Here is a 26,095-nt window from a genome sequence, read left to right as displayed (position 1 = left end):
CAGGTGTTCAGTTTTAGTTTCCAACATGGATGATCACTCTCCATGGAACTGGTCCCTTGTGCCCCAAAAGTTGGGGACCTCTGGCCTATGATATATCCAGTGTTGATGTTATACTACTTCATAATGTATAGTTTCTACTATGAATAAATTATGTTATCTGGTAAATTTTATAAATGGGTACTTAATATACATAACTTATTGCAATGGGATATGTGGAATTTTACAAGTGATGTTGATAAAGACTGATGTTTTCTAAAGGAGAAAAAAAAAGAAAGGCCTTAGAAGAAGTTTCATGATGGCAGTGAGAATAGGCAAGAGGCAAGATCTTGCTCTTCAGAAAGGAATGGCTTCATTCAGAAAGGAATGTCTCCTCAGCTTTATTAAAATTATGAATTTCCAGTAATGAATGAGAGGATGCATACTGAAATAAGACAAGAGATTCACAAGATCCAGTTCTAACTTGATCCAGTTAGATACCAATTAGGTCTATACTAATGCAGGCCCATTTAAGCAGGATCAGATGAAAAAAGAAGCTTTTGTAGACAACATATGCTAGCAGGGGAAAATCATTGAAGATTTTGCACATAACATTGTCCAGGGGAAGAAGATGGAATTCAGAAGTAGGGCCTGAATTGATTCGTCTGAAGTAGAGAGTGTGTGTATAAATTCTGTGTCCACATCTAACCTTATGAAGCTATTATAAGGCAGCTTCTCTGAACACCTGTCCTCCAGTTGCACAGAACTTCTTTTCCCATAAGCATATCCTTTGGCTGGCGCCCTCCAGCCATTGGGGAATGTTACTATGAAGCATTTGGTTGAATCACTAAAACCTAAATGCTGCAACATTTTTCTACCTCCCATTGCTAGTTTTTTCATCAATCAAAAGTGTCTCCTGGCAGTCCAAGCTTCTCCTTGGATCAGAATGGGTTACCTTCTATTTGTTTTACTTAGGGCCATGGTGGCGAACCTATGGCACGCGTGCCACAGGTAGCACGCAGAACCCTCTCTGTGGGCACGCACGCCATCACCCCAGTCCTAGGCCTTCAGCTGGGTTTTATAAAACTTTTTCGCTTTAGGCCTCTGCCGCTATGTGCAAAAAAAAAAGGTTCAATCAATCAATCAATTTCAACTTCTCGCGGGGAAAAAAAGATCTCTCAAAGTTGGAATTGATTGATTGAACATTTTACTCCCACCCAGTCTGCCATTACCACAGCAGCCACTCCCACCCAATGGGCCACACCCACCCAATGGGCCACACCCACCCGGCACCCAAGGATACATAAGTGGGTTTTGGGTTGCACTTGGTCTCTAAAAGGTTCACCATCACTGACTTAGGGGCTTACATTACATTAAAGCTGTATGCTTCCCAACTTTAGGTTACTGAAACCAGAACGGGCCCACTTGGCTGCAGTAACTACGACAACCTTGACTCTGTGAGTTCAGTTCTTGTGCAAAGCCCAGAAAACAAGGTTCAGCTACTTGGTAAGAGTGTTTCTCTTTTCACCTTCTCTGTTATTTGCATTCGTCACTGAACACTCATTTTGCAATGTTTGTGTGTCAGTGTAATATACTGCCACAAAGAATACTAAAATGCATTTAATGCAAAGTATTGCTCTTCTGACTGAAATAACTTTGCTTTCTTTCTTAGGAAACTATGTGGCAATGGGCTTAAAAATGGGATATGCTCTTCCATACTAGCATCTTTAGCCAACACTGATTGCAATTTAAATTATAGCTTCTATGATTATAACTCCTACTGTCCCAAGATAATTTCCACACAGAAATCTTCCTGATGCATTATTTGTTGTTGTTAGCTGCGAAGTCGTGTCCGACCCATTGCAACCCCATGGACAATGTTCCTCCAGGCCTTCCTGTCCTCTACCATCTTCTGGAGTCCATTTAAGCTCAGGCCTACTGCTTCAGTGACTCTATCTAGCCACTCCATTCTCTGTTGTCCCCTTCTTCTATTGCCCTCAATCTTTCCCAGCATTAGGTTCTTTTCCAGTGAGTCCTTCCTTCTCATTAGGTGGTCAAAGTATTTGAGTTTCAACTTCAGGATCTGGCCTTCTAAAGAGCAGTCAGGGTTGATCTCCTCTAGGACTGACCAGTTTGATCGCCTTGCAGTCCAAGGGACTTGCAGGAGTCTTCTCCAGCACCATAGTTCAGTGGTCCAATTTTCACAGCCATACATTGCAACTGGGAAGACCATAGCCTTGACTATATGCACTTTTGTTGGCAGGGTGATGTCTCTGCTTTTTAGTGTGCTGTCTAGATTTGCATGGCTTTCCTCCCCAGGAGCAAGCGTCTTTTAATTTCTTGGCTGCAGTCCCCATCTGCAGTGATCTTGGAGCCCAGGAAAATGCATTATACCATAACCATTATTTATTTATTTACTTGATTTATGCAGCCGCCCATCTCACTTTTATGTGACTCTAGGTGGCTTACAATAAAACAAGTCAAAACACAGAACATGATATATATAAAAAAACACATAGCAGCTGGGCAGGATCTAATCTATCATCCAGAAGACAGTCTATAATACATGCCCAGGGACGCAAGCTCAAGTACAAGGCAAAGTTCTTAAGGCCTTATGAAAGGCAAACAGGGACAGAGCCAATCTAATCTAAGGGGAAATGAAGATTATAGAGTTTCACTGATCCTACTCAAAGCAAGCATGAGGATGCTATTCATATAAAGTAACTAGGAGACCCAATCAGACTATTTGGGTCAACCATCTATCTGGCTGAGGCATATAACTGCATCACATATTCAGGAACAAAATCAAAAATGTTTGTGTGTGTGTGTGTTTGTATATAATACATTCATAAACAAATATACATACACAAGAATAACTATGCTAGTCCATCAGAAAAAATAATTCAAAATATTAGGTCCTTAGAATTTTCTTTAGGCTGTGAGATAAAGAATAAATAGACACTCCCCATAAGATTAGATATTGTAGACCTAAGTTGCAGTTTAGACTCGAAGTAGCTAAATCACAGACCATTAGTACATTTTGGCAGTGGCTTCCCCATCTCATCCTATTCCCTAATTTCAGAAAATCTAAAAGCTGTGCTCTGAACAAAAAGGACAGACTCTGGATTAGTACAGAACAGAATTAAAACAAACTTAATTGCTTTTATATTAACAAAGTGGAGATTAATTATAAATAATTAGACAAAAAAGTCAGTAATGGCATTTTGGTTGGTCCTAATTAACTTATCCAGGCAGTTGCCAGTAGCCAAAGCTTACTCAAAGGCATAGCAATAAATAAATAAATAACATATTGCCCAATTACAACTTTTGGCTTTTCTATATATTATAGATATAAATTAGGAATACTAAAATTTAAGTGCTCAGATGCACAGTTTGGGGAATTGTGTATACTCTCTTGAAGAGATGTTCACAAATTAGCAGAATTGATGGAAATTCTAACATCACCCATTGAATATTAATCATTACTAATGGCTACAGTAGAGTGTGAATTGATCAGAGGCGTTATTTACAGTGTCTGTTTGAAATATCTTGATATGGCTATAAATTTGTTGATTGCAAGTATATGGTCTGCAACTGAAGAAGACACGCTTTGAAAATGTATGCATTACTTAAGTGATATTCTCAATATTGCCAGTATAATTTAGAATACTGTGTCCAAATTGCCAGCACATATTACTGGATATGAATTTATCCAATATTATTATTGCATATGAATTTGTCTTGTTTTTGAGTGGAGGAGGATAGGTATGAAAAACAGTATACTCAGATTATGAGAAAAACTTGTTCTGATAATTCTCAGGCAATTTCCTTCACTGAAGAAAAGACTAAGTCAATAAGAAAGCCAGACTGATGAACTCGATCATAGCAAAATGAACAAGGAATTATACTGAGACGTGTCTTCCCATCCAATGCTGTGAGATGTTTCAGTTTCTTGCAGGCAGCAAATACTATTTTCTCTTTTTCCCACAATTGGTGAAAATAACACCATCAACCTGGACCAAGCCAAAAAGCCAAAAATGTCTCCTGCCTCCATATGGTGGAAATCATTTGTAAAGGAATTATCTAACTTTAGACTTTTCCTAGCCAAACGAGAAGGGATTCTGGACAAGACTAATCTATAGTCTGTCTATGAAGAAATTGGTCTCAAAAATAAAACCCACCATCCTTCACTGGAGACCTTGCAGTAGGAAGTTGGATCCTGTAGCTCTAGTGTGGTAATCATAATGTTAGGAAGCCTTCTTCTCTGTTGCAAAATAATTCAGAAATTATCAAAAGAAAACACTACACTCAGTACATTCTGTATTCATATTTGGCAATCAGCCAGACCAATTCAGATCAATGAACGGAATTTCAGACCAATTCTGCATTAAGATTATTGCCACAGAGTCATTTACTATTTTCAACATATTTGTGTTTTAGCTGTGGTAAGCAAAAATTTGAGTATTAAACTTTTGTCCTTTTCTTATCAATCTATCTTAAGCTGTCCAGTTTTTTTATCAAGATGTGATTACAGCTTTGGTTGTACTGCCTATCTATTCATGTAATGCATTCTAAGTGTGAGGATCAATATTGGAAGAATGTGGAAATATTATTTATGATAAGTTTTCAGATCCCACCACAATAATTTCATTGCTTGGGCTATTTGTTTGTTTATTATTTTATCTTCAAAAAGAGAAACAAAAAGAAGAAAAATGGGAAAAACATAAAACATATATTTTCTATGGATCAACTAAACTTGTGTATATACATGTCTCATACAATAAAGTTATTAACACTGAAGTTATTTTGCTTAATGGGAAACAAATGAAAAGTTAAACATACCAAGTGATATATGCAGTTTAGATTCCTAAATAAATCCTAATTGGAATTCATAGAAGTAAAATGATGGTTTAGCTATAGAGAGAAAGCTAACCTCTTCATGCTGCTGCATAGTTAATTTATTTTATTTTTATTTTTATTAGATTTATATACCACCCTTTCCCGAAGGACTTAATTGCAAATTGATAGTCTTCCAATGTTATAGTATCATTTTTTTGTAATCATAAAAATATATTGTATTCATATACAGTATGCAGGCTACCTATTAATTTCCAGAAATCAGTACATAATTTTAAGAACTGAACTTCTCTAAATAACCAGATAATCCTTCAAAACAAAATTAATGTGAAGTAATTTTTTTGTCTAAAAATGACCCTCTGCAAAAATCAGTCTTATCTTTGAAATGCCACTTTGCCAACAATTTGTTGAACTTAACAATTTTTACCTCCTTTTTCTTTTTCTATTTAAATCTTTACTCTCCTGAAAAGAACTATGAGGGCAGCAGTCTGATTTCTAAAATACTCATTTATTCCCAATGTGGATATCACTGTACTAAGGTTGCAACTACTCTGTATGCCTTTGGCAGGTCTTCAGGCAGTATTACCTCAGTACCTGCGAGAACGCTTTGTTGTTGCTGCTCTAAGTTACATCACCTGCAATTCAGAGGGGGAGCTGCTGTGTCGAGATAATGACTGCTGGTGCCAATGTGGGTTTAATTACCCACAATGCAATTGTCCCGAGACTGACATCCAGAGTATGGAAGATAGCCTTCTCCAGATCCAGGAAATCTGGCAGAGTCACAACCAACAGTTTCGGGAATCAGGTGAGATGGGGAAACATGAATTTTCAAACATTGAGTTTAGTATTTTTCATACTCTGATTTTACATTTTTCATACTCTGCCATTAATAGTGCCAGCAATATATTCAGCAATATATTCAGCAATAACCATAACTCATTCCAGTTTCAGAAAATTGTTTGTTTCCAGCATGCTTAGTTTGAAATAAGGAAATATTGGCTGAGTGGGCCATCAATTGGTTAGTTTTTTTGACACTTGATACCTGAAATATTCTGTCATTTATAAATCTGAGTTTACACAAATTAGAAGTGTTTTGTGACTGTGATTAATCAATCTATGTAAATGGCCTCATTGTTATTTGAAGAGATAGGTTGCTTCACTAGTTCTAATACTTCTTTGAAGCAGAGATCAGTGAAATTTCTATCAACACTGTGACAATGGATATCATCGCTCTGACAACTGAGAATCAGCAGCCATTTTTACTTTTGCTTCTAAAGTGCCTTTTCTATTCTTTTAGAGTTCAGATGTAGAAGGGGGGATGGGGTAAATGCTTGAGGGTTTAGCTAGCCATAACAATGTAGAAGTGTGGGAACTCAAGGACATGGTCTGATAAGGTTTTGGCAGGCTGAGGAGCCAGTGAGAAAAGCCCGGTCTTGCATTAATTGGGGAATGTGATTTATGACAGCATTTGTGGGGTGAGAATTGCAACTTGTTACTTTATGTCTGCGGGGAGGGAATCTCAGTTTTGGGTTCAACTATGTAAGTGCCAATACTTGGTTTTCTAATAAACTGTTCTTTAAGGAAGAATTCTTGCCTTGAAGTTCTTTGACTGGTTTCATCTGTCGGAACCATGACAATTTCTTTTGTGAGAATGACTAATTTTTGTAACTAATTTTTAGTCTCTGGAAGGGACAGCCATAATAGTCTGCTGTAGAGAACACTGAGATTTCACAGCTGTAATGTAATGTAACACAATACATATTTAACTGTTTGTGACTTTATTCTTGTTGTTTATTATGTGTGTTGGTCTTATCTTTTCTAAAGCCTGTTGTTTTCATTTTATTTTAGAAAGATATTACAAAGAATTAAGGGTCTGAGGTAGAGTGTAGGATGAACAACCAAAGCTTATAGGTTACACAGGCTCCAAGAATTATTTTTGCAGTTCCTAGAACTGCCTAAGATTGTAGACAATTCTCAGAAGCTCAGCCTTGGAGGAAAAAGATCAGGACAAATAATTTGATAGAGTAAAGATGATTACAGTATTTTGCTTTTAATTCCTAAAAGCTACTTAAATATTTCAATCCTATCGCTTTTGTAATGACTTCAGATTATCATCGTGACCTTGCATTCCTCAAGGGTAACATTAATGAAATAATAAAAGTATGATCCTGGCTACAAGGTTATTTCACTGCCATCCTAGTGTGACAGCTTGTTAGGAGGAAGTTGTTGGTTTTCTCTTGAATTTCAGGTAGTGGGATTTCAGTTTAAAATTTTTCCTCTCTCTTCCTCTTCTCTCTCTCCTTCCCTCTTTCTTCTATGTAAGCATCCTTCCTGTATTTTGCACATTATGTGGAGTTTTTAGAACAAATCACATCATGAGCCTGAAGTCAGAAAGAGTGAGAAGTATGCAGAAATGTTGCTTTTTGATATATTTAAATCCTCCACCTCTGACTTCAAGGAGTTTGGCCTGTGTACTGTATATAGATAAGATAAGATAGATAAGATAACTTTTATTGTCATTTTTTTTACTGTGAGCATGACACACATCAAAAATGAAATTTAGTTGCCTCTCTCAAAGTGAACACATACATAACACACACCTAACATACTATATACAACATATGTGTAGACCCACACGCCTACATATACATAACAAATAAATATTAAACACTGTCCATCTTGAAAATTATAATGGAAGGAGGGAGCTCTGCTCCATCTACAATTCTCTTCAAACTGACCCTTTGAGGAAGCTTAGGGTGAAAGCTATTGAGTGGCCATTCACACAAAGTCTCAGATATTTCAGCCCTGTTCTCTTGATCCAAGTCACTGCAACACATAATAAATAGCTTAACATATATTCTTCCTTTATTATTTATTCATGCTTAATTCTAGGGAATTCAATGCAATCTGGACATGCCTTTAAAAAGAAATGTGCTAATCCTGGATTAGGAGTAGATAGTATGCTGCCTTCTAGATGATTTGGATTGCAACTTCCATAGTCCTTTTGTACTGGCAATGCTGGCTAGAACTATTGGGAATTAAAATGAAATATTTTTGAAGGGCATTAGATTGCCAATTTCTCAACTAGACACTGTAGAAAGAAATATTGGTACTGTATTGCAACCTTTTTGCCATTGCTGGTAATGGGGTGGGCGCAGTTTCGCTATGATGCATCCGGCCTATGGGCCGGCAGTTTGACACCCCTGCTTCAGGGGAAGAAGGATGGTCTGACCCTCAGTTCTGCAGCCGACTAACTACTACTGAGAGTTGTTACAGTTGATGTGACCAGCAATAGAATCAGGTTGGTAAGAGCACTAAGAATTTCCCATAAAGCATCAGGTTGAGGGTGTGATTACTTTCATTCATTCAGAAATAGAAATCTGGTTCCTGTTCCACATGGTTGAGGGAAAAATGAAATTGGGTTTTGATATGTGTGGGTAAGCCTAGATTTGTTTTTTTAGATATTCTGTATTTGGAACATGAATGAAAATATGCCTCACTTTCAAATTTACAATACTCAAGCACTTTCATTTGCTGAATTAAAACAGAAAATAATTATGAAGAGTAGAACTATGTGAGTTAACATTATATAGTTTTAGAAGAATATTAGTCAACAGATTGAGTTTTTAGAATTCTTAATTTATAATTTATAATTAATTTATAATTTATATATTAATTTATAATTTAAGTTTGTGTCTTACTTTCCATTCCTGGAGAAGGGGTTCTCAAAGCATCTAATGGATTGGTTTTTAAAAAAAAAATAAAGTAATACAACAGTTTAAATCTAATTAACTATACATAAATAGCAGTTGAAATGGATGAAGGTTTACAGAATATTTCATTAGAGTCTCAAACATTTAGAAAAGTAATGTATACACAACAGTTGTTAAACAGAACAACATTTGAATATCAGTTAAGCATCTTTTTTATTTTTTATTAATAAATAATCTTATTTATTTATTTATTTATTTATTTATTTATTTATTTATTTATTTATTTATTTATTTATTTATTTATTTATCAAACTTCTTAACAGGCCACAGATGGGCTCTTCATATATCTTTATACAGTTCCATTAATGTGCATGGTGCATTTTTGCAGAGTAACAGCTGAAGACTTTGCTCTGGAAGAATTTAGTGTCTAAAACTCAAAATAAGTAGAGGATAGAAAGAGAGATGGAAGAAAGGATATGTATGTGTTCTGTTCAATTGAATATTAGCTTATACTCAGTAGAGAATAAAAACATTTTTATTCTCTTTAAAGTATGAGTTTATATAATTACATCAAATGCAGGATACTTACTGTGTTTGTACAATGTATACAGACATCATAGCTCTTAAAACAAGACACAAAGTATTGGATTCAGCTTCAATAACATTTATCCAACTAAAATTGCTTTTCCTATAATTTATTTCCCAGTACTGTATGCATTTCCAAAGAATGTCAAGGTGGAGGTTTTAAAAATATATGTATTGAATTCTTCCCTCTCTAAATTGAATACAATATGTCAGCTTCAATAAATCTGTGATAAGCCAGTGATTATTTAACAAGTGTGGAATGGAGGTTAGAGATTAAGGGCTGGAATCCTCCTCCTATCACTGATCCCAAGATTTCAAAGCTACTCACCAGAGACCAAACAAGCTGTAGTTGAGTAAGGTGGCAAGTGATGGCACTTTCACCCAGCCATTTATTTCCAGCCCTGTTAATGCTTTTTCTTGGTTTGTGTGACCTCTGTGACTTTAAGATGGAGACAGGTCCAAGTCAACCCACACATATTTCCCCTCTCTCAAACTGCACCTGGTCATTGTAAGAATTTTAAGTATAGATCCTGACAGTGGTACATACAATGAGCATGGGCTCAAAGATGGCTACCCATTTTAATTTATAGCCCCATTCAGACTTGGAACTTTCTTATTTGTAGAATGTACACTTCATTTGGAGAATAGATTTCAGAATTCTGACAATTTGTTAGCTATAAAATAGGATGGTCTCAGAGAATTTCTGCTGATTGGAACTGTGCAAGTGCTCCAGTAAATTTTAGCATCTCTGTTCCAAAAATATGAAGGAAGGAAGATGCTATTAGCTCAGTGGATTCAGGATAAATCTTCTTTTCTCAATGTTGTTCTCCATTATTTGGTTCCCTACCTCTCCTGTAAATGATATGTACCCATTAAAGAAAAACACAATAGCTAAATCCTGTTTGGCACAAATGTAAATTAATAAGTCATTCCCCAGTGTATTTAAAAGAGAATAATTCAGGGAAATTACCCAAAGTTATTGGACATCATTTAAGAAGAAGAAACCTATCACCAGAAAGATGACATAGGAGAATGTAAAACTGAATAAATATGCAGACCATGGTTTATTTGTATATATGCACATTTTTAATTATTTACTATCATTTCAATAGAAATAAATACATTACATCCTAGTGTGAAATAATATAATAGGGGATCTGAATACTTGTTTATTCTATTTTCTAAGGCTCACTGTAGATGATCAACTCAAAGTCCTTACGTCTTCTTTTTTAAACTGAGGAGGCATTGGCCTTACCTGGCATCATTAGCAACCTCAAGTAGAGAGCCAATTTGGTGTAGTGGCTAAGGTACAAGGCTAGAAAGCAAAAGCCTATGAATTCTAGTCCTGCCTTAGCCATGAAATGGTGGTGCAGTGGTTCAGTGGTTAAGACACTGGGCTAGTTGTCTGGAAAGCCAGCAGCCCAGATTCAAGATCCAAGCTCCATGTGACAAGATAAGCACTCATTCTGGGCTCAGCTCCCACCAACCTACCAATTCAAAAGCATGCAAATGTGAGCAGATAAATAGGTACCACTTCAGTGGTCAGGTAACAGCACTCCATGATGTCATGCTGGCCACGTGACCATGGAATTGTCTTCAGACAGCTCTGGCATAATGACCTTGAAATGGAAATGAGCACCATCCCCTATAGTCAGCAAGACCTAGCAGAGTAAAATCTGTAGGGATTCCTTAGCCATGAAAGCCCATTGGGCGACTTTGGAGCAATCATCTCTCTCAGCCTAACTCACCTCACAAGATTGTTGTTGTGGGGAAAATAGGAGGAGGAAGTTGCAATGGATATGTTTGTCACCTTGAGCTGTTTGTGAAAATAATAAAGGCAGAATGTAAATAAATTATAAGTAGCATGGTCGAAAGCTCAATTAACTCCATGGCCTTCTAATTATTGAAACAAACTATAGCAACTTTGTGATGTTTTCCAGTGCTTCCTCACAGCTTATATTTTGTTTTGTTTTCCCAGAGGAACTACAGTCTCTTGTGAAGAAGCTGCCAGTGGATCTCTTCTTGAACATAACTGCTATCTCTCAATATTGGGCAACAGATGTTGATATTCAGCATCGCTATCAAAAATTGGGCATGACTTTGAAGATGCTATCCAAGAAAAGCCATCGGATTGTCCGACGCCTTTTCAATCTAGCTAAACGCTGCCCCCGGCAACCTCGCTTCAAACTCCTAAAGGAGAGGTTAGTTAAATTAAGGAACAAATGAGATAGTTGCATTGTAAATTTTAATCCTCCAGATGGTTTGACATACACATCTCCAGTTGGAGAATATTCAGAGAAAAGATAATTGTAGGTGAAAATCAGGGAATGATTAATTTGTAGGTATCCTATATTAAACCCATTCATGAAATGTTTTGAAATCTAGGTGGAATTGACTTTTGGGAATATTTCTAGATATAATTTTTGCACAATTGCTGCAATCTACCATGGAATTTCAGATAAGGTTTGGGATATTAGCCACTTAGTGCAGAAGGAAAATCAATGGAATTATAGTATTTCTGAAACTGCCCACATAAAAAGTAAACATTTCCTTCTACATTGTACCAGCACATAGGCAACTGTTTATATTTACTCTAGGGAAGCAGTGATCTGTATGTTATGATAGGAAGAACCAATTAAAGTATGAAATGAAAATAAACCTGCTATCTTTCTCCTGGCTTTTTATATCATGTACATGCTAAAACATAGTAATAATAATAGTAGTAGTAAGTTGGAAGGGACCTTGGAGGGCATCCAGTCCAACCCCCTGCTCAGGCAGGAAACCCTATACGATTTCAGACAAATGGCTGTCCAGTCTCTTCTTAAAAACTTCCAGTGTTGGAGCATTCACAGCTTCTGGAGGCAGGTTGTTCCACTGGTTAATTGTTCTAACTGTCAGGAAGTTTCTCCTTAGTTCTAGGTTGCTTCTCTCCTTGATTAGTTTCCATCCGTTGCTACTTGTCCTGCCTTCGGGCACTTTGGAGAATAGCTTGACTCCCTCTTCTTTGTGGCAGCCCCTGAGATATTGGAACACTGCTATCATGTCACCCCTAGTCCTTCTCTTCATTAAACTAGAGTCTAGACATAGCCAACTCCAGCAGCCGTTCCTTATATGTTTTAGCCTCCAGTCCCCTAATCATCTTTGTTGCTCTTCTCTGTACTCTTTCCAGAGTCTCAACATCTTTTTTACATCGTGATGACCAAAACTGGATGCAGTATTCCAAGTGTGACCTTACCAAGGCATTGTAAAGTGGTATTAATACTTCACGTGAACTTGATTCTATCCCTCTGTGAATGCAGCCTAGCACTGTGTTGGCTTTTTTGGCAGCTGCAGCACACTGCTGGCTCATATTTAAGTGATTGTCCACTAGGACTCTGAGATCCCTCTCACAGTTACTAGTATTGAGCAAGGTATCCCCTATACTGTACATTTGGTTTTTCTTGCCTAAATGTAGAACCTTACTTTTTTCACCATTGAATTTCATTTTGTTAGATAGCGCCCAGTGTTCAAGTTTGTCCAGATCCTCCTGTATCTTAAGCTTGTCTTCTGAAGTGTTGGCTATTCCTGCCAGCTTGGTGTCGTCTGCAAATTTGATGAGTTCCCCATCTATCCCCTCATCCAAATCGTTGATGAAGATGTTGAAGAGCACTGGGCCCAGAACAGAGCCCTGGGGCATCCCACTACACACTTCCCTCCATATAGATGCGGTTCCATTGAGGACCAGATGCTGAGTATGGCTGGCCAGCCAGCTACAAATCCATTTGATGGTGATGCTGTCTAACCCACATTTTTCTATCTTATCAAGTAGTAGTTTGTGATCTACTTTATCATATGCCTTACTAAAGTCCAAATAAATTATACCCACAGCATTCCTCTGATCCACTAATTTTGTCACTTGGTCAAAGAATGCAATAAGATTTGTCTGGCATGATCTGTTTTTGACAAACCCATGTTGGCTTTTAGTAATGATTTTGTTTCCCTCTAGGTGCTTGCTGATTTATTGTTTGATTATCTTTTCCAGAATCTTCCCAGGTATTGAGGTCAGGCTATAAGTCTGTAATTTCCTGGATCCATTTTTTTTCCTTTTTTGAAGATGGGAACTACATCAGCTCTTTTCCAGTCCTCTGATAGTTCCCCAGTGCTCCAGGATGTTTGAAAGATATAGTTCAGTGGTTCTGAGATCACATCTGCCAGTTCCTTGAGAACCTTGGGGTATAATCCATCTGTCCTGGTGATTTCAACTCGTCTAGGCTGGACAGATGCTCACTTACCATTTTCTTGCCTATCTTAACTTGTGTTTCTATTCTGTTTTTATGGCACTATTTTTGATAGGTTGGTCTGTTTTTTCCCTTTGTGTAAAGACAGATGGAAAAAACGAGTTAAAAAGTTCTGCTTTCTCCCTGTTGCTTGTCACCTTCTTGTCACTTTCACCCACTAATGGACCAATCATTTCCTTTACTTTTTTTGTTTTTTCCATGTTGAAAGAAGCTTTTTTTTGTTATTTTTGACTTTGGTTACAAGCCTTAGTTCATTTTGAGTCTTAGCTTTCCTCACTTCATCTTTGCAGGCTCGGGCTATTTGCTGATATTCTGACTTAGTTATGTGCTCCTCTTTCCACTTTCTATACTTGTCCTTTTTATCTTTCAATTTATCAGAGAGTTCTTTATGAAGCTATAAAGAGAGCTGTTATTTTTCCTCTTTGTTGGTATTGTGCTAGACTGGGCTTTTATTATCTCACTTTTCAAAATTTCCCAAGCTTCTTGAGTTGTTTTCCCCTTGAGGATTCTCATCCATGGAATCCTTCCCAAGTTTATTGAAATTAGCTCTCTTAAAGTCCAAGACTCTAGTTTGATTGTATTCTATTGCTTGTGCTTCCATAATGTTGAGTTCCAATATTGCATGATCACTTCCTCCCAAGTTTCCTGTGGCTTCAACACTTTCTATCATTTCATCTCCGTTAGTGAGAATTAGATCCAAAATGGCTAACCCCCTAGTTCCCTTCTCTACTTTTTGGGAGAGAAAGTTGTCTGCTAGGTTTGTCAGGAATCTGTTTGATCTTCCACTTGGTGCAGAGTTTGTCTCCCAGTTGATGTCAGGGTAGTTAAAGTCCCCCATTACTATTGTGATGTGCTTCCTACATACCTTGGTTAGCTGACTAGCAAAAAGTTCATCTATTTCCTCTGTTTGGTTGGGTGGCCTATAGTATACACCTATGGCAATGTCATTTTTTCTCCCTTTTATATTGACCCAAATGCATTCAAGTTTACAGTTTTCATCATTGTTGTGCTCTGTTTCTGTAGAGATGTAGTTATTTCTTATATAGAGAGCAACTCCACCTCCTCTTTTATTTGGTCTGTTTCTTTTGAATAATTTAAATCCCTCTAGCTGTGTGTTCCATTGGTGGGAGTGTTTTACTAGAAGGCAAACTGAGGTGGCTGTCTCAGATACCAGACTGTGGAGGGGGTGGCTACTAAGATCTAGAATGTAGAAAATTGTTGCTGGGGCAAATGTATTCCTTCTGCTCTAAATGCACAGAGGTGCAAGAAAGTATGATGCTGAAGAAAGAAAGGCACAAGAGATATAACAAGAAAAAGTGAGAAGAAATAACAGAAAGGATAAACATAGGGAGAGAAGAAGAAGGAAGACCCTCTTATATACTTCTCCAGTACCCCCAGGATCATAGACAGATGAATAAAAGCTTCTCACAGAGTTGCTTCTTTGAATCCACTTGAGGAGAATGGACAGTCAATTGTTCAGGGACATGGTAAGAAATATTAATAGAAGGCACTTGTCCTTAAGACACTAACATCATTCTATTTTAGCCCTGCTACTACCCTGCTTATTTTTTTAGTGTTGAGAGGCACCATAGTTGGCACAGAACAACAACAATGAATGAAAGGGGGGAAAAACATCTGAGATACTGTAATGTTCAAAAAGAGGCCAAAAGCAAAGGAAGTCTTTTAACTGCAGAATTCTTAAGATACAGAGGCAGAAATGTTCATGACCCTTCTAGTTAGTCCAAGTGCAGTTGATCTAACAACTGCTTTCAAATGGGTATAACTAAGAACATTTCTGAAGATAAGTTCAGGTCAGAGAAGAGTTGGTGAGGACACCAGAAGCATCTACCGTTAAATTAAATTTCTTAAATCTACAGTAGATTAATCAAGACTGTAGGCTCGTCTGACCACTCACCATCGTATTTCAGAGGTTAGAACATGTGAAAAATTTCATGCTCCTCCAAAACTATAAAAATAAGATGTTTCAGTTTGACCTAATATAAAATTCCTAGCAGTGGCAAAGTAGAGATGCCATGGCTTTTGTTGCAAATGCAACAGCCAGAAAGGACTGGAAAAGTCTGGAACACAAATTTGGTGTGCTGTGAAAAGTCAGTAAATCACCAAAGGGTTTTTCATAAATGGAAACAGTTTAAGTGGACACCAAGGTTAAAGATTGTTGTAGGTTATCAGCTTCAAGAGAAAATTTCATCAGCCTGTTCAGAGACTAAATGCTCTGAAAAGATTCATTACAATTGTGCAAATGCTTGCTTTCCCAAAGCTAGCACTGTGTGACATTTCACATCAGTTGTATGCACCAAAACAGTGGACATTTTCTTAAAATTTAAAATTCATAGCTGGGTTTATGATATATTCCAAATGTATCTAAGAAGAATCACAAAATCTACACAACCCTAAACATTGGGGGGCGGGAAATGAAATAAAACCATACAGTTACAGCAAAAGTCAAAAAGAAGATTGAGGCAGATATAAAATCAGCAAGTTATTATTATATCATGATTCTGAACAGCATATCTGACATCAGTCATAGGGAATATGAGAATTGATGTTATTTTGTAACAGCAACAGAAGCTAGTGAACATATTCCTGCTATAGGGCTATTGTAGAGCATTTTCTAGAATTTATTGATACTTCTGATGCTACAGGAACTACTAATATGGCAAATGTACTTCTTAGAAAGCTGGAACATAAAGGAATTACAATCGCTGACATATAAAGTCAGGACTATGATTAAGAATATGCAGAAGTAGGAGTATACTGCTATGATTAAGTACACAAAAGCAGCAGCAGAGCTAAACTCTTTTTTAAAAAAATCCCTTGTAAATTTCCTTCACTGAATTTGCTTGTCAGTGATACTGCATCAGTTTTTATCAAGGTTGCTAAATTTTTAAAAGTAATATAAAACATCTATGTGTTTTCTGCATCAACTTCTCTGTTGGAAATTTTCAAACAATAGTTTGGAACTTCCTCTGTAACACTAAAAGCACAGAGTGCCATATTATGGGAAAGTTAAGTTGAGTTGGTGAAGCTTATCAAAGAGCAGGTTGGGAAGACAGATGATGACATAGTTTAAATTAAGGAGAATGATCTTTAATAGGAATTATTTGTGGGAAAACAGTGGGAATCAGCAGAAACATCTAATTTCATATTTCTTTATGGCTTAATGATTGAAATAAATGTAAGCAAGAGATTCCAACATGTTAACTCTGAAAAAAAGAAAATGATGGGCCAACTGGAGTAAATTTAGTCAAACCTATAATCTTACCAATCAGATGATGACTGTGTAGAAGTTCCCATTCACTTAAGCATACAACAATCACTGGAAAAGAATCATTATGAGACATGGGATAATCTCATTAAAGTCCCTAAACACAAGTAGAAATATTTAACCAGACACTAGATTGTGTGATCCAGTCAGCTGAAAAACATTTCCTGTAGTTCAAAGAGTATAACAATACATTTAAGATGATAAATGATACTCTAAAATTCCTCTAGGAATCTGAAAAAAACATACACGAACAATGCAAGGCACTTTACTAACAATATTGAGACATGACATACTCAAAAATAATGAAAGTGATTTGGGAGATAAATTGAAAGCCATTTCAATTAAAAAATAAATAAATAAATAAAGGCTGTTTGATCAGTGTCATCCCCCTCCTTTATTGCTCATTCACCATCCATGTATGCTGAGGTGATCAATACACTATGAAAAGCTTTGGTGAGATAACAACACTATCTCCCCAAAGGTGTTCTCATTAGTCCCTGAAGAAATTTTCAGAATTTCTGGTGGCAACAAAGTAAATTCTTCAGGCTTTCCAATGAAATTATGATCATCATGTTCCAAGAGGAAGACCCAAAGAAGTGGGCAGGGACCTCAGAGTTGTGAGTTCAGCCATCTCTGTGTTTGATCGGTGTCCTTCTGCTAGCCAAGAGTTTGTTTGTTTGTTGGTTGGTTGGTTGGTTTTTTGGTTGGTTGGTTGGTTGATCACATTTTGGAACCACCAATGTCCCTCAAAGAGGGACTTATGGTTTGGTCTGGGCATAGGTCTCTGAGAGTTAGGTTGTTAATGCTTAAGTAATAGTTTATTGCTTCCTCAAGAAGCTGTCATTGAACCCAACCATTTTGGATAATTTTCATTCTGTTTTCAACTTTCCCTTTTCAAGGAAGATTGTCGAGATGGAAGTTGCACTGCAGCTTCACAGAATCCACAGGAGAAAGTGGACCCATTTTAATCAGGTTTCAGGCAGCACTTGCCTTTTAGAACACCATCCCAGATTGGCTCCAAACCTCCTGGCCTTTTGGAAAGCTTTTAAGAGCTGGCTGTTTTCCTGGGCATGGGAATTGGGAGGTTTCCTTTAGTTTCCTTTTTTTTTCTCCTTAGCTTTAACCCCATAAAATCAGTCCTCCAAGAAATGAAAAATGCCAAAGCAGGAGCAGAATGCCATAATACTATGAGAAATAAGCCATAGCTGTTAAGTGTGGAACCTCAAAAAACTGAAAGCACAGAAGCTTTGAGTAACACAGCAAATGATGGAAAGGCAAACACTAACAATTTCATTTAGAGACCAAATCTGAAATATAAAAGTTCACCGCAGAACCAGTATTAAAGTTATCATCAAAATGGCATAAAAATTAAAGTACAAATTGGTGTGCCATGTTTTACACATAGACGACAATGGGTGTGAAAGACACATTAGTGGACCTACAACTTTAGACACATACAAGGTCGATCATCTATGAGTTGTAGTGATGAAAATAGGCAAAAATCCTGTACCCGGTTGGTACACTGTAGCGTTGGACTGTATGCATTGTAAAGACCAGATGGTATTGTTGCTTTGGGCAGTGAATCCACCTGAATGAATTACAACCACCAAAGTTTCGCCACTTTGCTTCTTTTCCAAGGGCTGTTCCTCTGCCCAGACTTTTAAAGTTGCCCAGGAGGCAATGAAACTTCTCCAAGTGAAGTTAAACAAAATCCCCATAATGACAGAGAAGAGTCAGGATGGCCTTGCATTCATCTCAGTACAGTCCTTGACTTACAACCATTCATTGGAAGTTACAACAGCACTGGAAAAAACCTGACTTATGACAGCTTTTCACATTTACGACCATTGCAGCACCCTTGTGGTCACATGATCAAAATTTGGATGCTTGGCAGCTGGCATGTTTTTATGACAGTTGCAGTGTCCCAGGGCCATGTGAACACCTTTTGCAACCTTCTGACAAGCAAAGTCAATGGGGAAGCCCCTTAATGGCCATGTTACTAGCTTAACAACTGCAGTGGTTCACTTAACAACTGTGGCAAGAAAGGTTGTAAAATGAGGCAAAACTCACTTAAGAACTATCTTGCTTTCCTATCCATATTTTGGACTCAATTGTGGTCATAAGTCAAGGACTAAAACATGAATTGCACAGACTGCAGACTTTCAGAAGGCTTTGATTATTCAAATAGATAAAATTCCAGCACTTCATCTGAAAAAAGAAAGAAAACAGAAAGAGTTATGTTTGTTCTTTAGTCATTTAAAAATTACTTGAAATGTTTGAACAGACATTTTAGTGGTTCATTCTCCTCTACTACTGCAGTTGCAGAACACTACCATGAAAAAAAGAAAACAGGATGAAAGATATTTGAGAACTCCCTGGGTTTTGGGCCAAGCAAGGAGCACTGGGGTGTAGTTTGAGCAATTCCCAACCTTAGAAACTAAAATATTGCAGCTAGGCTGGCTAAAACAGACCTATTGCTGTTTGCATTAGGATGCAAATATGATTAATAACAGGAGAGAATTAAAGAATTGGAGCTGAAATATGACTAAACACTTACAGTAAGTAGATGTGCAAATAAATGTACAACTTATTTTTACTAACTTTTATTCAGTGATTTCCAAAAATGGAGTTATATGTTTGTATTTTAATTTACATAGCAGAATAGCAGGTCTGTTCAATACTGAAGCTACTTTCTCTAACAATTCTGTAGAGATCAGAATAGATTTGGAACTAAGGTTGACACATGCTGGTGGGATATAGTCTTCCAGCTAATCCTACTATAAGAATTCCCACTAATGTTATGTGACTGTTATTTTTAATGCTTTATTTAAAAAGAAAGAAAGAAAGAAGTAATGAAATCTGTCATCTCTACCAATTTATTTGCCATATAATTGTTGACTGGCTCTTCAGCTTTCATTAAATAGAGGTTGGGTGATTGGCTGAAGAGTCAGGGAGAATATTCCCTAGTAATGATTGATGCAGATAGTACTAAGACAATCAAGGTTGAGGGCACAGTTCTTCTATCTCCTGCTGCAGTAATGACACACTCAGGCACATCCTTCATCAGTCTGACTAATGATCTGGAATACACACAGACAGACACTTTTTTGTGTCTATGCCTTTGGGTCAGTTTTTGACTCTGGCAACTGCCTGGACAAATCCTTGTAGTTTTCTTGGCAAGATTTCAGAAGTGATCTGCCACTGCTTCCTTCCTATGACTGAGACAGAAGGACTGGCCAAAGGTCACCCAGCTGGCTTTGAGTCCAAGGTTGGACTAGAACTCATAATCTCCTGGTTTCTAGCCTGATGCCTTAATCACTGACTGGCTTTCCAGACTGTATTGTAGGTTCTGATATATCATTCAAATGCGTGATTTGCTGGAATTATCTTTAAAAAACATGGAAAAGCCATGTTTCTTGTTGCTTGCAATTTCTCCTAATATACACATGGAATTTTGTCATCAGCTTTTATAATATGGACTTTTCAAAACACAATTATATTTAATAGATGCTTTTTTGCATGCAGCTGTTGCAAATATATATTATGGTTTAGGATGCACCTTTCTTAAAAGTGCTTTTGTTGAGGGGAGGGATGCACCTGTGTATTTGTGCACATGGAAAATGATGAGTGCTAACATGCACCATATATTTTTGGCTGTTCATCACCACAACAATGAATCTGCTTGGAGACTATACCATTTTGCTCCCACTAAAATTTGTGGCAGTGTTTTTCCCCCCATCCTTATTCTCCACTTCTTAATAGATATTGAAAGAATATCATCAATATTTGGAGTAGCTTAGTGAGTCTCCATATGTCCCCCCCTGTCCCCCCATAACTCCATATGGGGAGGGGCAGAAAAGGATTTCAGGGAGACTGAGAGGTCCTGGAGAATGCTTCTTTTGTACTTGGGAAATGGAAAACTCTCTTTTATCCTCATTCCCAAAACGGCCAAAAAAATTTCTACCCTATCTCTCATGCCTCATGGTTAGGGAAAGCAATCTGTCTTTTTTCCGAGGAGTCTGCCTGCCCTGTCTTCTGTTTGTCTCTTGGTTTAACTTAGAGAATGGAAATGCTAGAATTGATTCACAGTCTGCTACGCTGTTCACATTGTCTTTTTAATTAAATCATAGCTCATAAATGAATCGTGATGCAATGATGTGATCATATTAAGTTTTTTTTTATTGAGACTTAAATTGCATGTTAATCAGTGCATTGGTGACCTTAAGAAAATGAAAACTGCAAACGGAGAATTACAGCAAACAGCCAAATATGTAAAATGAAAAATAGAGTTGTAGTTGATTGCAGTGATATAAATTTAGTGAAGGCAGGCAGAAGGCACTCCTTTACCTCCCATTCCTTATTCCTTATACCTTCAACAAACATGGGCATTTTGGGTAGAGCTATCATATCTGGACTACAAAACTGATCTGCTACTAGATGGCAGCAAAAACATTGTAGTTTTCTGAATCCCTGTGCTCCTGCCTCTAGTGTTCCTCCAGATTTTTGCATGTCAGATGTGGGACCCCAAGTCAAGAGCCATAGCAGGAGAATGATGCAGAAACAGAACAAAGGAAGAAAGACCTGCTGCTGCCATTGCTTGTCTGAAGGCTCTCATCACCTTAGCAACAGCAGACTGGTAGTAGTGACCTCAGAGATTGTGGTGGCTTCCCAACTGATTGCTGCTGGATGCTCTCTTCTTCTCTCCTCTTCCTCTATCTTGAAAAGGAGAGAGAGAGAGAGAGAGAGAGAGAGAGAGAGAGAGAGAGAGAGAGAGAGAGAGAGAGAGAGAGAGAGAGAGAGAGAGAGAGAGAGAGACTATTATATCTGGGGTGCTGCAATTGTTGGATGGCAACAAAACAATTAAAAAAAATATAACCCTTTCTTGCCATTTATTGGTCATCTACATTTTTGCACCCCAGATATATTTTGCCTCTGAGAGAAAAATTTTCAGGTGACAGAATGAGGAATGGAGGAGGTAGAAGTGCTGTACAGTCTGCTGTACAGGCTCAGCTACAGTCTGAATGGGCAGGGAAAATACATCCCCTGCCCCGAATATGGTGGTTGAACAGGAGCAGGGAAGGTATATTTCAGGCAAGTGAGGAAGTGAAAATGGACCTTTCTGTAGTTGCATAAAAGTGACCATACAACCCTCCTCTTCCCTTTCTCCCATGTAGCCTCAATTACCAGAGCACTGGGGGAGGGGGGAGGGGAAAAAAGTTTGCTGGGACTCTTAGTCTTCCCTTTTGAGGAGTGGTCTGAACCTTTTAATGCATCCCAAATTGTCTGAAGGCTCCCAGTTCCTCTGGCTTTGAATTCTCACCTCAAGTCTGTTGGATTGCATTTGCCCAGCCATTGTAATGCAAAAGAAATTTTTTCTATTTAGCTTATGGACTGAAACCTCTGGTCTTGAATTTTTCCATTCCTTTATGAAATCTATACGCCACCTATCTCACTATCAAGCGACTCTGGGCATCATAAAATAACAATGTTAAACCATTAGAATGTCCATTAAAAGCATTAAAAACATTGAGCATTTAGACAGATTTCAGATATTGCTCATTTGTTTTTATGTCAACTTGAATTAATAATTACAATTCCATGAAGGATATTACAATATAAGTTTTTTTAGGGGGGGGGAAACCCCATTTCCTTTTGCTTTGGGGAATGAGTTGATGAAACATAAAATCTGGCTAGATCAAATGAGGTGCTTCTGAAGTGTATAATTCCAGAGCTCACATTTCTCTGTTTACCTTCTTCCTCTAGGCCTTTGACCTACTGGTGGAGCCACATTCAGTCCCTCCTTTACTGCAGTGAGGCCTCTGTGCTAGGGACATTTGTTGAAGAAAGCCGCAGCTGCATCTGCCCTAATGATCAGCCCTCTTGTCAGGTCACCATCCCCTGTGCTGTAGGAGAAGGGCCAGAATGTGCTGCCTGCGCAGAAGATAATATGACTCAGTGTGGATCCTGCAACCCTGGGTATAGCCTCACCTTGGGGTTATGCCGCCCAGAGGTGGCAGAGTCTCTTGAGCATTACCTAGGGCTAGAAACAGACTTGCAGGACTTGGAGCTCAAATATCTTCTACAAAAGTGGGACAGCCGCATTGAAGTACAGTCAATCTTCATTAGCAATGATATGCGCCTGGGGACTTGGTTTGACCCTTCCTGGAGGAAGAGGATGTTGGTGACACTGAAAAGCAACAAGTACAAGCCAAATTTGGTCCACCTCATGCTGGCCCTCTCCCTTCAGATCTGCCTCACCAGGAATAGCACCTTGGAACCAGTCATGGCCATCTATGTCAACCCCTTTGGCGGTAGCCATTCCGAGAGCTGGTTTATGCCTACCAATGAGACTGGCTTCCCTGACTGGGAAAGGACTAATGTAGATGCCTCTGGCCAATGCCAAAACTGGACTCTCACTTTAGGCAGCAAGTGGAAGACCTTTTTTGAAACAGTCCACGTCTATTTGCGGAGCCGCATCAAATCTCTTAATGACAGCTCTAATGAAACCATCTTTTATGAGCCTTTGGAAACTGATCCTTCTAAGAACTTAGGGTATATGAGAATCAATAGCTTGCAGGTCTTTGGCTACAGCCTGCCATTTGAGTCTGATGCAATTCGGGACCTTGTCCTTCAGCTAGATTACCCCTATACACAAGGCTCGCAGGACTCCGCTATATTACAACTGATTGAGATCAGGGACCGAGTGAACCGTCTCTCTCCACCTGGGAAAACCCGCATCGATCTTTTCTCTTGCTTGCTTCGGCATAGGCTCAAACTGGCCAACAATGAAGTGAGTCGGATCCAGTCTACTCTGCAGGCCTTCAATGCCAAGCTGCCAAACCCAGTGGAATATGAGACTGGAAAACTCTGCAGCTAGCCTTAGGAGTGAGTAGGGCTACTCCTGTAACCCTGGAGAGGAAAAGAATCAGCAACAATCAAAGGCCTTATTTTCATGTCAGCCATTAAATTCCATGAGACAGCCAATAATCTGCCTATTCGATTCAGGTGACTGCAGGCTCTGTGAACTTTAGAAATAGTTATGGCACACCAGTCTCTGGAACAGTTTACCTAAGAAGAGGCCACAAGGCAGTGCTGCTGCAAATATCCTACTCAAACACTGAACAGGTCATCTTTTTCCCTTTCCTGCTGACTACTTAGAACATGCAAGAAACTATGAAGGAACTGTAGGTCTGGGAAAAATGAAAGTGACTGAAAGCAGCATGACAGGGATGGCATAAAGCCCTTTACTCTGTGTCTGGCAATTGTCACTAGTAGGCCCTTAAAAAGATGATGAAGAAGAGTTAGATATGATTCTTGCAGGGGTTTCAAGAAAGTCTGGTTTGAAAACCCTCTTTAGCCCTTGCTTTCCTTGATACTGTTTACTTTTGTATTATTTTTATGGGTGTTTCTAACAATGGCATGGGCCTGATATTCTCTGTGTTCCCTTCTAACGCCACCATCCTAAGCACATGTTTCTTGGAAGGTAGCTCCATCTCTTCTCAGTTGGACAAATACCTTTCAAAGGAAAAACTTTAGAGATCACGTTTCAAATGACTCTCCATGTCCCTGCTTCACTTTTTCGTTTTAATCCTGGAGCCATTACATTAGGGTGCAAGCACTTCAGTGACTAATATCATTTGGGATATGAAAAGTATGCCTAAATTATCTCTTTCTCTCTCTTCTTACTATGGAACATATCACACTTTTCTGTCCCTTTAAATCACCCAATTCTCTCATATGTGGCTGATTTTATAGGAAATTACAAAATTTCCATCCAGGAAAAGTGATGCAGAGACTATTGTTCTTTAATATACAGTATATTTGGAACCTGGTTTGGCAAACAATATATAGTGTCCAAATATATTAATAATATATATTGTTTCCAAATATATATATATATGGAAATTGTTATATATTTGGAATATGTTTGGTTAGGCAAACAGTATATTGTCTCCAAATATATAACAATATATATAGTTTCCAAATACATGTTTGGAAATTGTTGTTAAATACAGTATATAAATTTACTTATGCATTTGTTTAAAATGATTAGCTTTTTAAAAAAGCATATGATTTTTGCAATTTAAAAACAAATTGGAATGGAGCATTCCATTTCCTTGTGTATACTGCTGCACACATCTTAGCCAAATGTATGTTTTATCTTATTTTATGATGGGGAGGGAGAGACACTTTCTTTCTCCAAGAAAAAAGGAAAGCAGTAAACAATCAAAATACTTTACATTATTTCTTTAATAGTCTGCAATTTGTGCAACGTGTGAATGTGTTCTCCATTTGTAAGTGCAAGGAAGAAGACCTTTGAATCCAAAGTAACAGCTAAATTTACTTCAGCAATAACCTCAGTGATTAAACAACACATTTATGTATTTAATTTCTCCTGAACTTGCAAAGCAGACAGAATAGAAGTGAAGTTATTGCTGCAATAAACTACTGTTGTTGGAGAGTGTGAACATGTCCCTACTTAGGTCAGGAAATTGAAAGACAGTTTTGTGAACAGAATGAAAGATGCCAAGATGGAATTCAGATAAATACCTTTTTCTTGTGTGAACCCCTGTCTCTCTTTCTTCAATTTCTGTGATACTAGTTAATAGGGGAGTTGACTTTATAACCATCTAACAAGCTTGTACCAAATCAAGGGTGTTATTGTCCGAGACAGCTGCCTTATTTCAATGGTATCACATGCTTTAGACTGAGATAAGCACATATCAGGAACATTAATTGTAGGATTTAATTATCCAGGGTTGGGCACTGAAACTGCTGTGAAAAGCACCTCTCATTCTCTTCTTACCATTCTCAAAGGGGTTACAACTTCTCCTTTACTGTCATCCTGTTTCCTTGCCGGTTGCAATAATCTGGCTTCCTATGGACAGTCTAGCTAACCTGTTTCTAATCAACAGTGATGTGCACTCACTATGTTTCCCCAATGCTGGACTCATTACATGGGATAGCTATATTGACACCTCCTGCTTAATGCCCTTCCTCTCATCCTTCATACCTTTTCTCAAGGGAATAATGTGCCAAATGAAAACAGAAAAATCCAATTGCTGCTACAGTGATACCATCTCATTCTTGTTTCCTTCTTTCCCTCCCCTCCTACACGTACACACTTCCTAGTATCTTTAGTGTAGCTGATCCTTGGTAATCACAGAAGTATCGGTGATGGAACTTTAAAGTCCAGAGCCTGGATACTTCCAGATAAAGCTTTTCTTATCCAATTGTTCTGCTTCATTCATAAAATATAACAAGGGAGTCCAGAATATTATTATGTCCCTTTTGTAACACACACATATACATGGCCATTTTCTCATTGGGTTTTCTTGCATCTTTTTTGTAATAAAAAAATAAGGAGGGAAAAACAAAATAACTGCAGGAACTCTTTTGAT

The 26,095-nt window shown here is 37.9% G+C and overlaps 1 protein-coding gene across 1 annotated transcript in view; it reads left to right on the top strand.

The window, feature by feature from the left end:
• BRINP2 (BMP/retinoic acid inducible neural specific 2) overlaps nucleotides 1-23,571 on the top strand; it is a gene marked incomplete at both ends in the record, with an annotated part of 61,089 nt that extends 37,518 nt beyond the window's left edge. The window contains 4 exons of the mRNA XM_081324783.1: nucleotides 1,377-1,482; nucleotides 5,402-5,638; nucleotides 11,110-11,332; nucleotides 22,458-23,571. Of these exons, the coding sequence (XP_081180909.1) occupies nucleotides 1,377-1,482; nucleotides 5,402-5,638; nucleotides 11,110-11,332; nucleotides 22,458-23,571 (1,680 nt within the window). The remainder of the gene's footprint in view (nucleotides 1-1,376; nucleotides 1,483-5,401; nucleotides 5,639-11,109; nucleotides 11,333-22,457) is intronic.
• Nucleotides 23,572-26,095: the final 2,524 nt, after the last annotated feature.

Source organism: Vipera berus (genome assembly GCF_964194415.1).
Source record: "Vipera berus genome assembly, chromosome: 3".
Taxonomy (NCBI): Eukaryota; Metazoa; Chordata; class Lepidosauria; order Squamata; family Viperidae; genus Vipera; species Vipera berus.
Note: the sequence above shows the minus strand (reverse complement) of the source record. Positions and strands in the feature narration are given on the sequence as shown.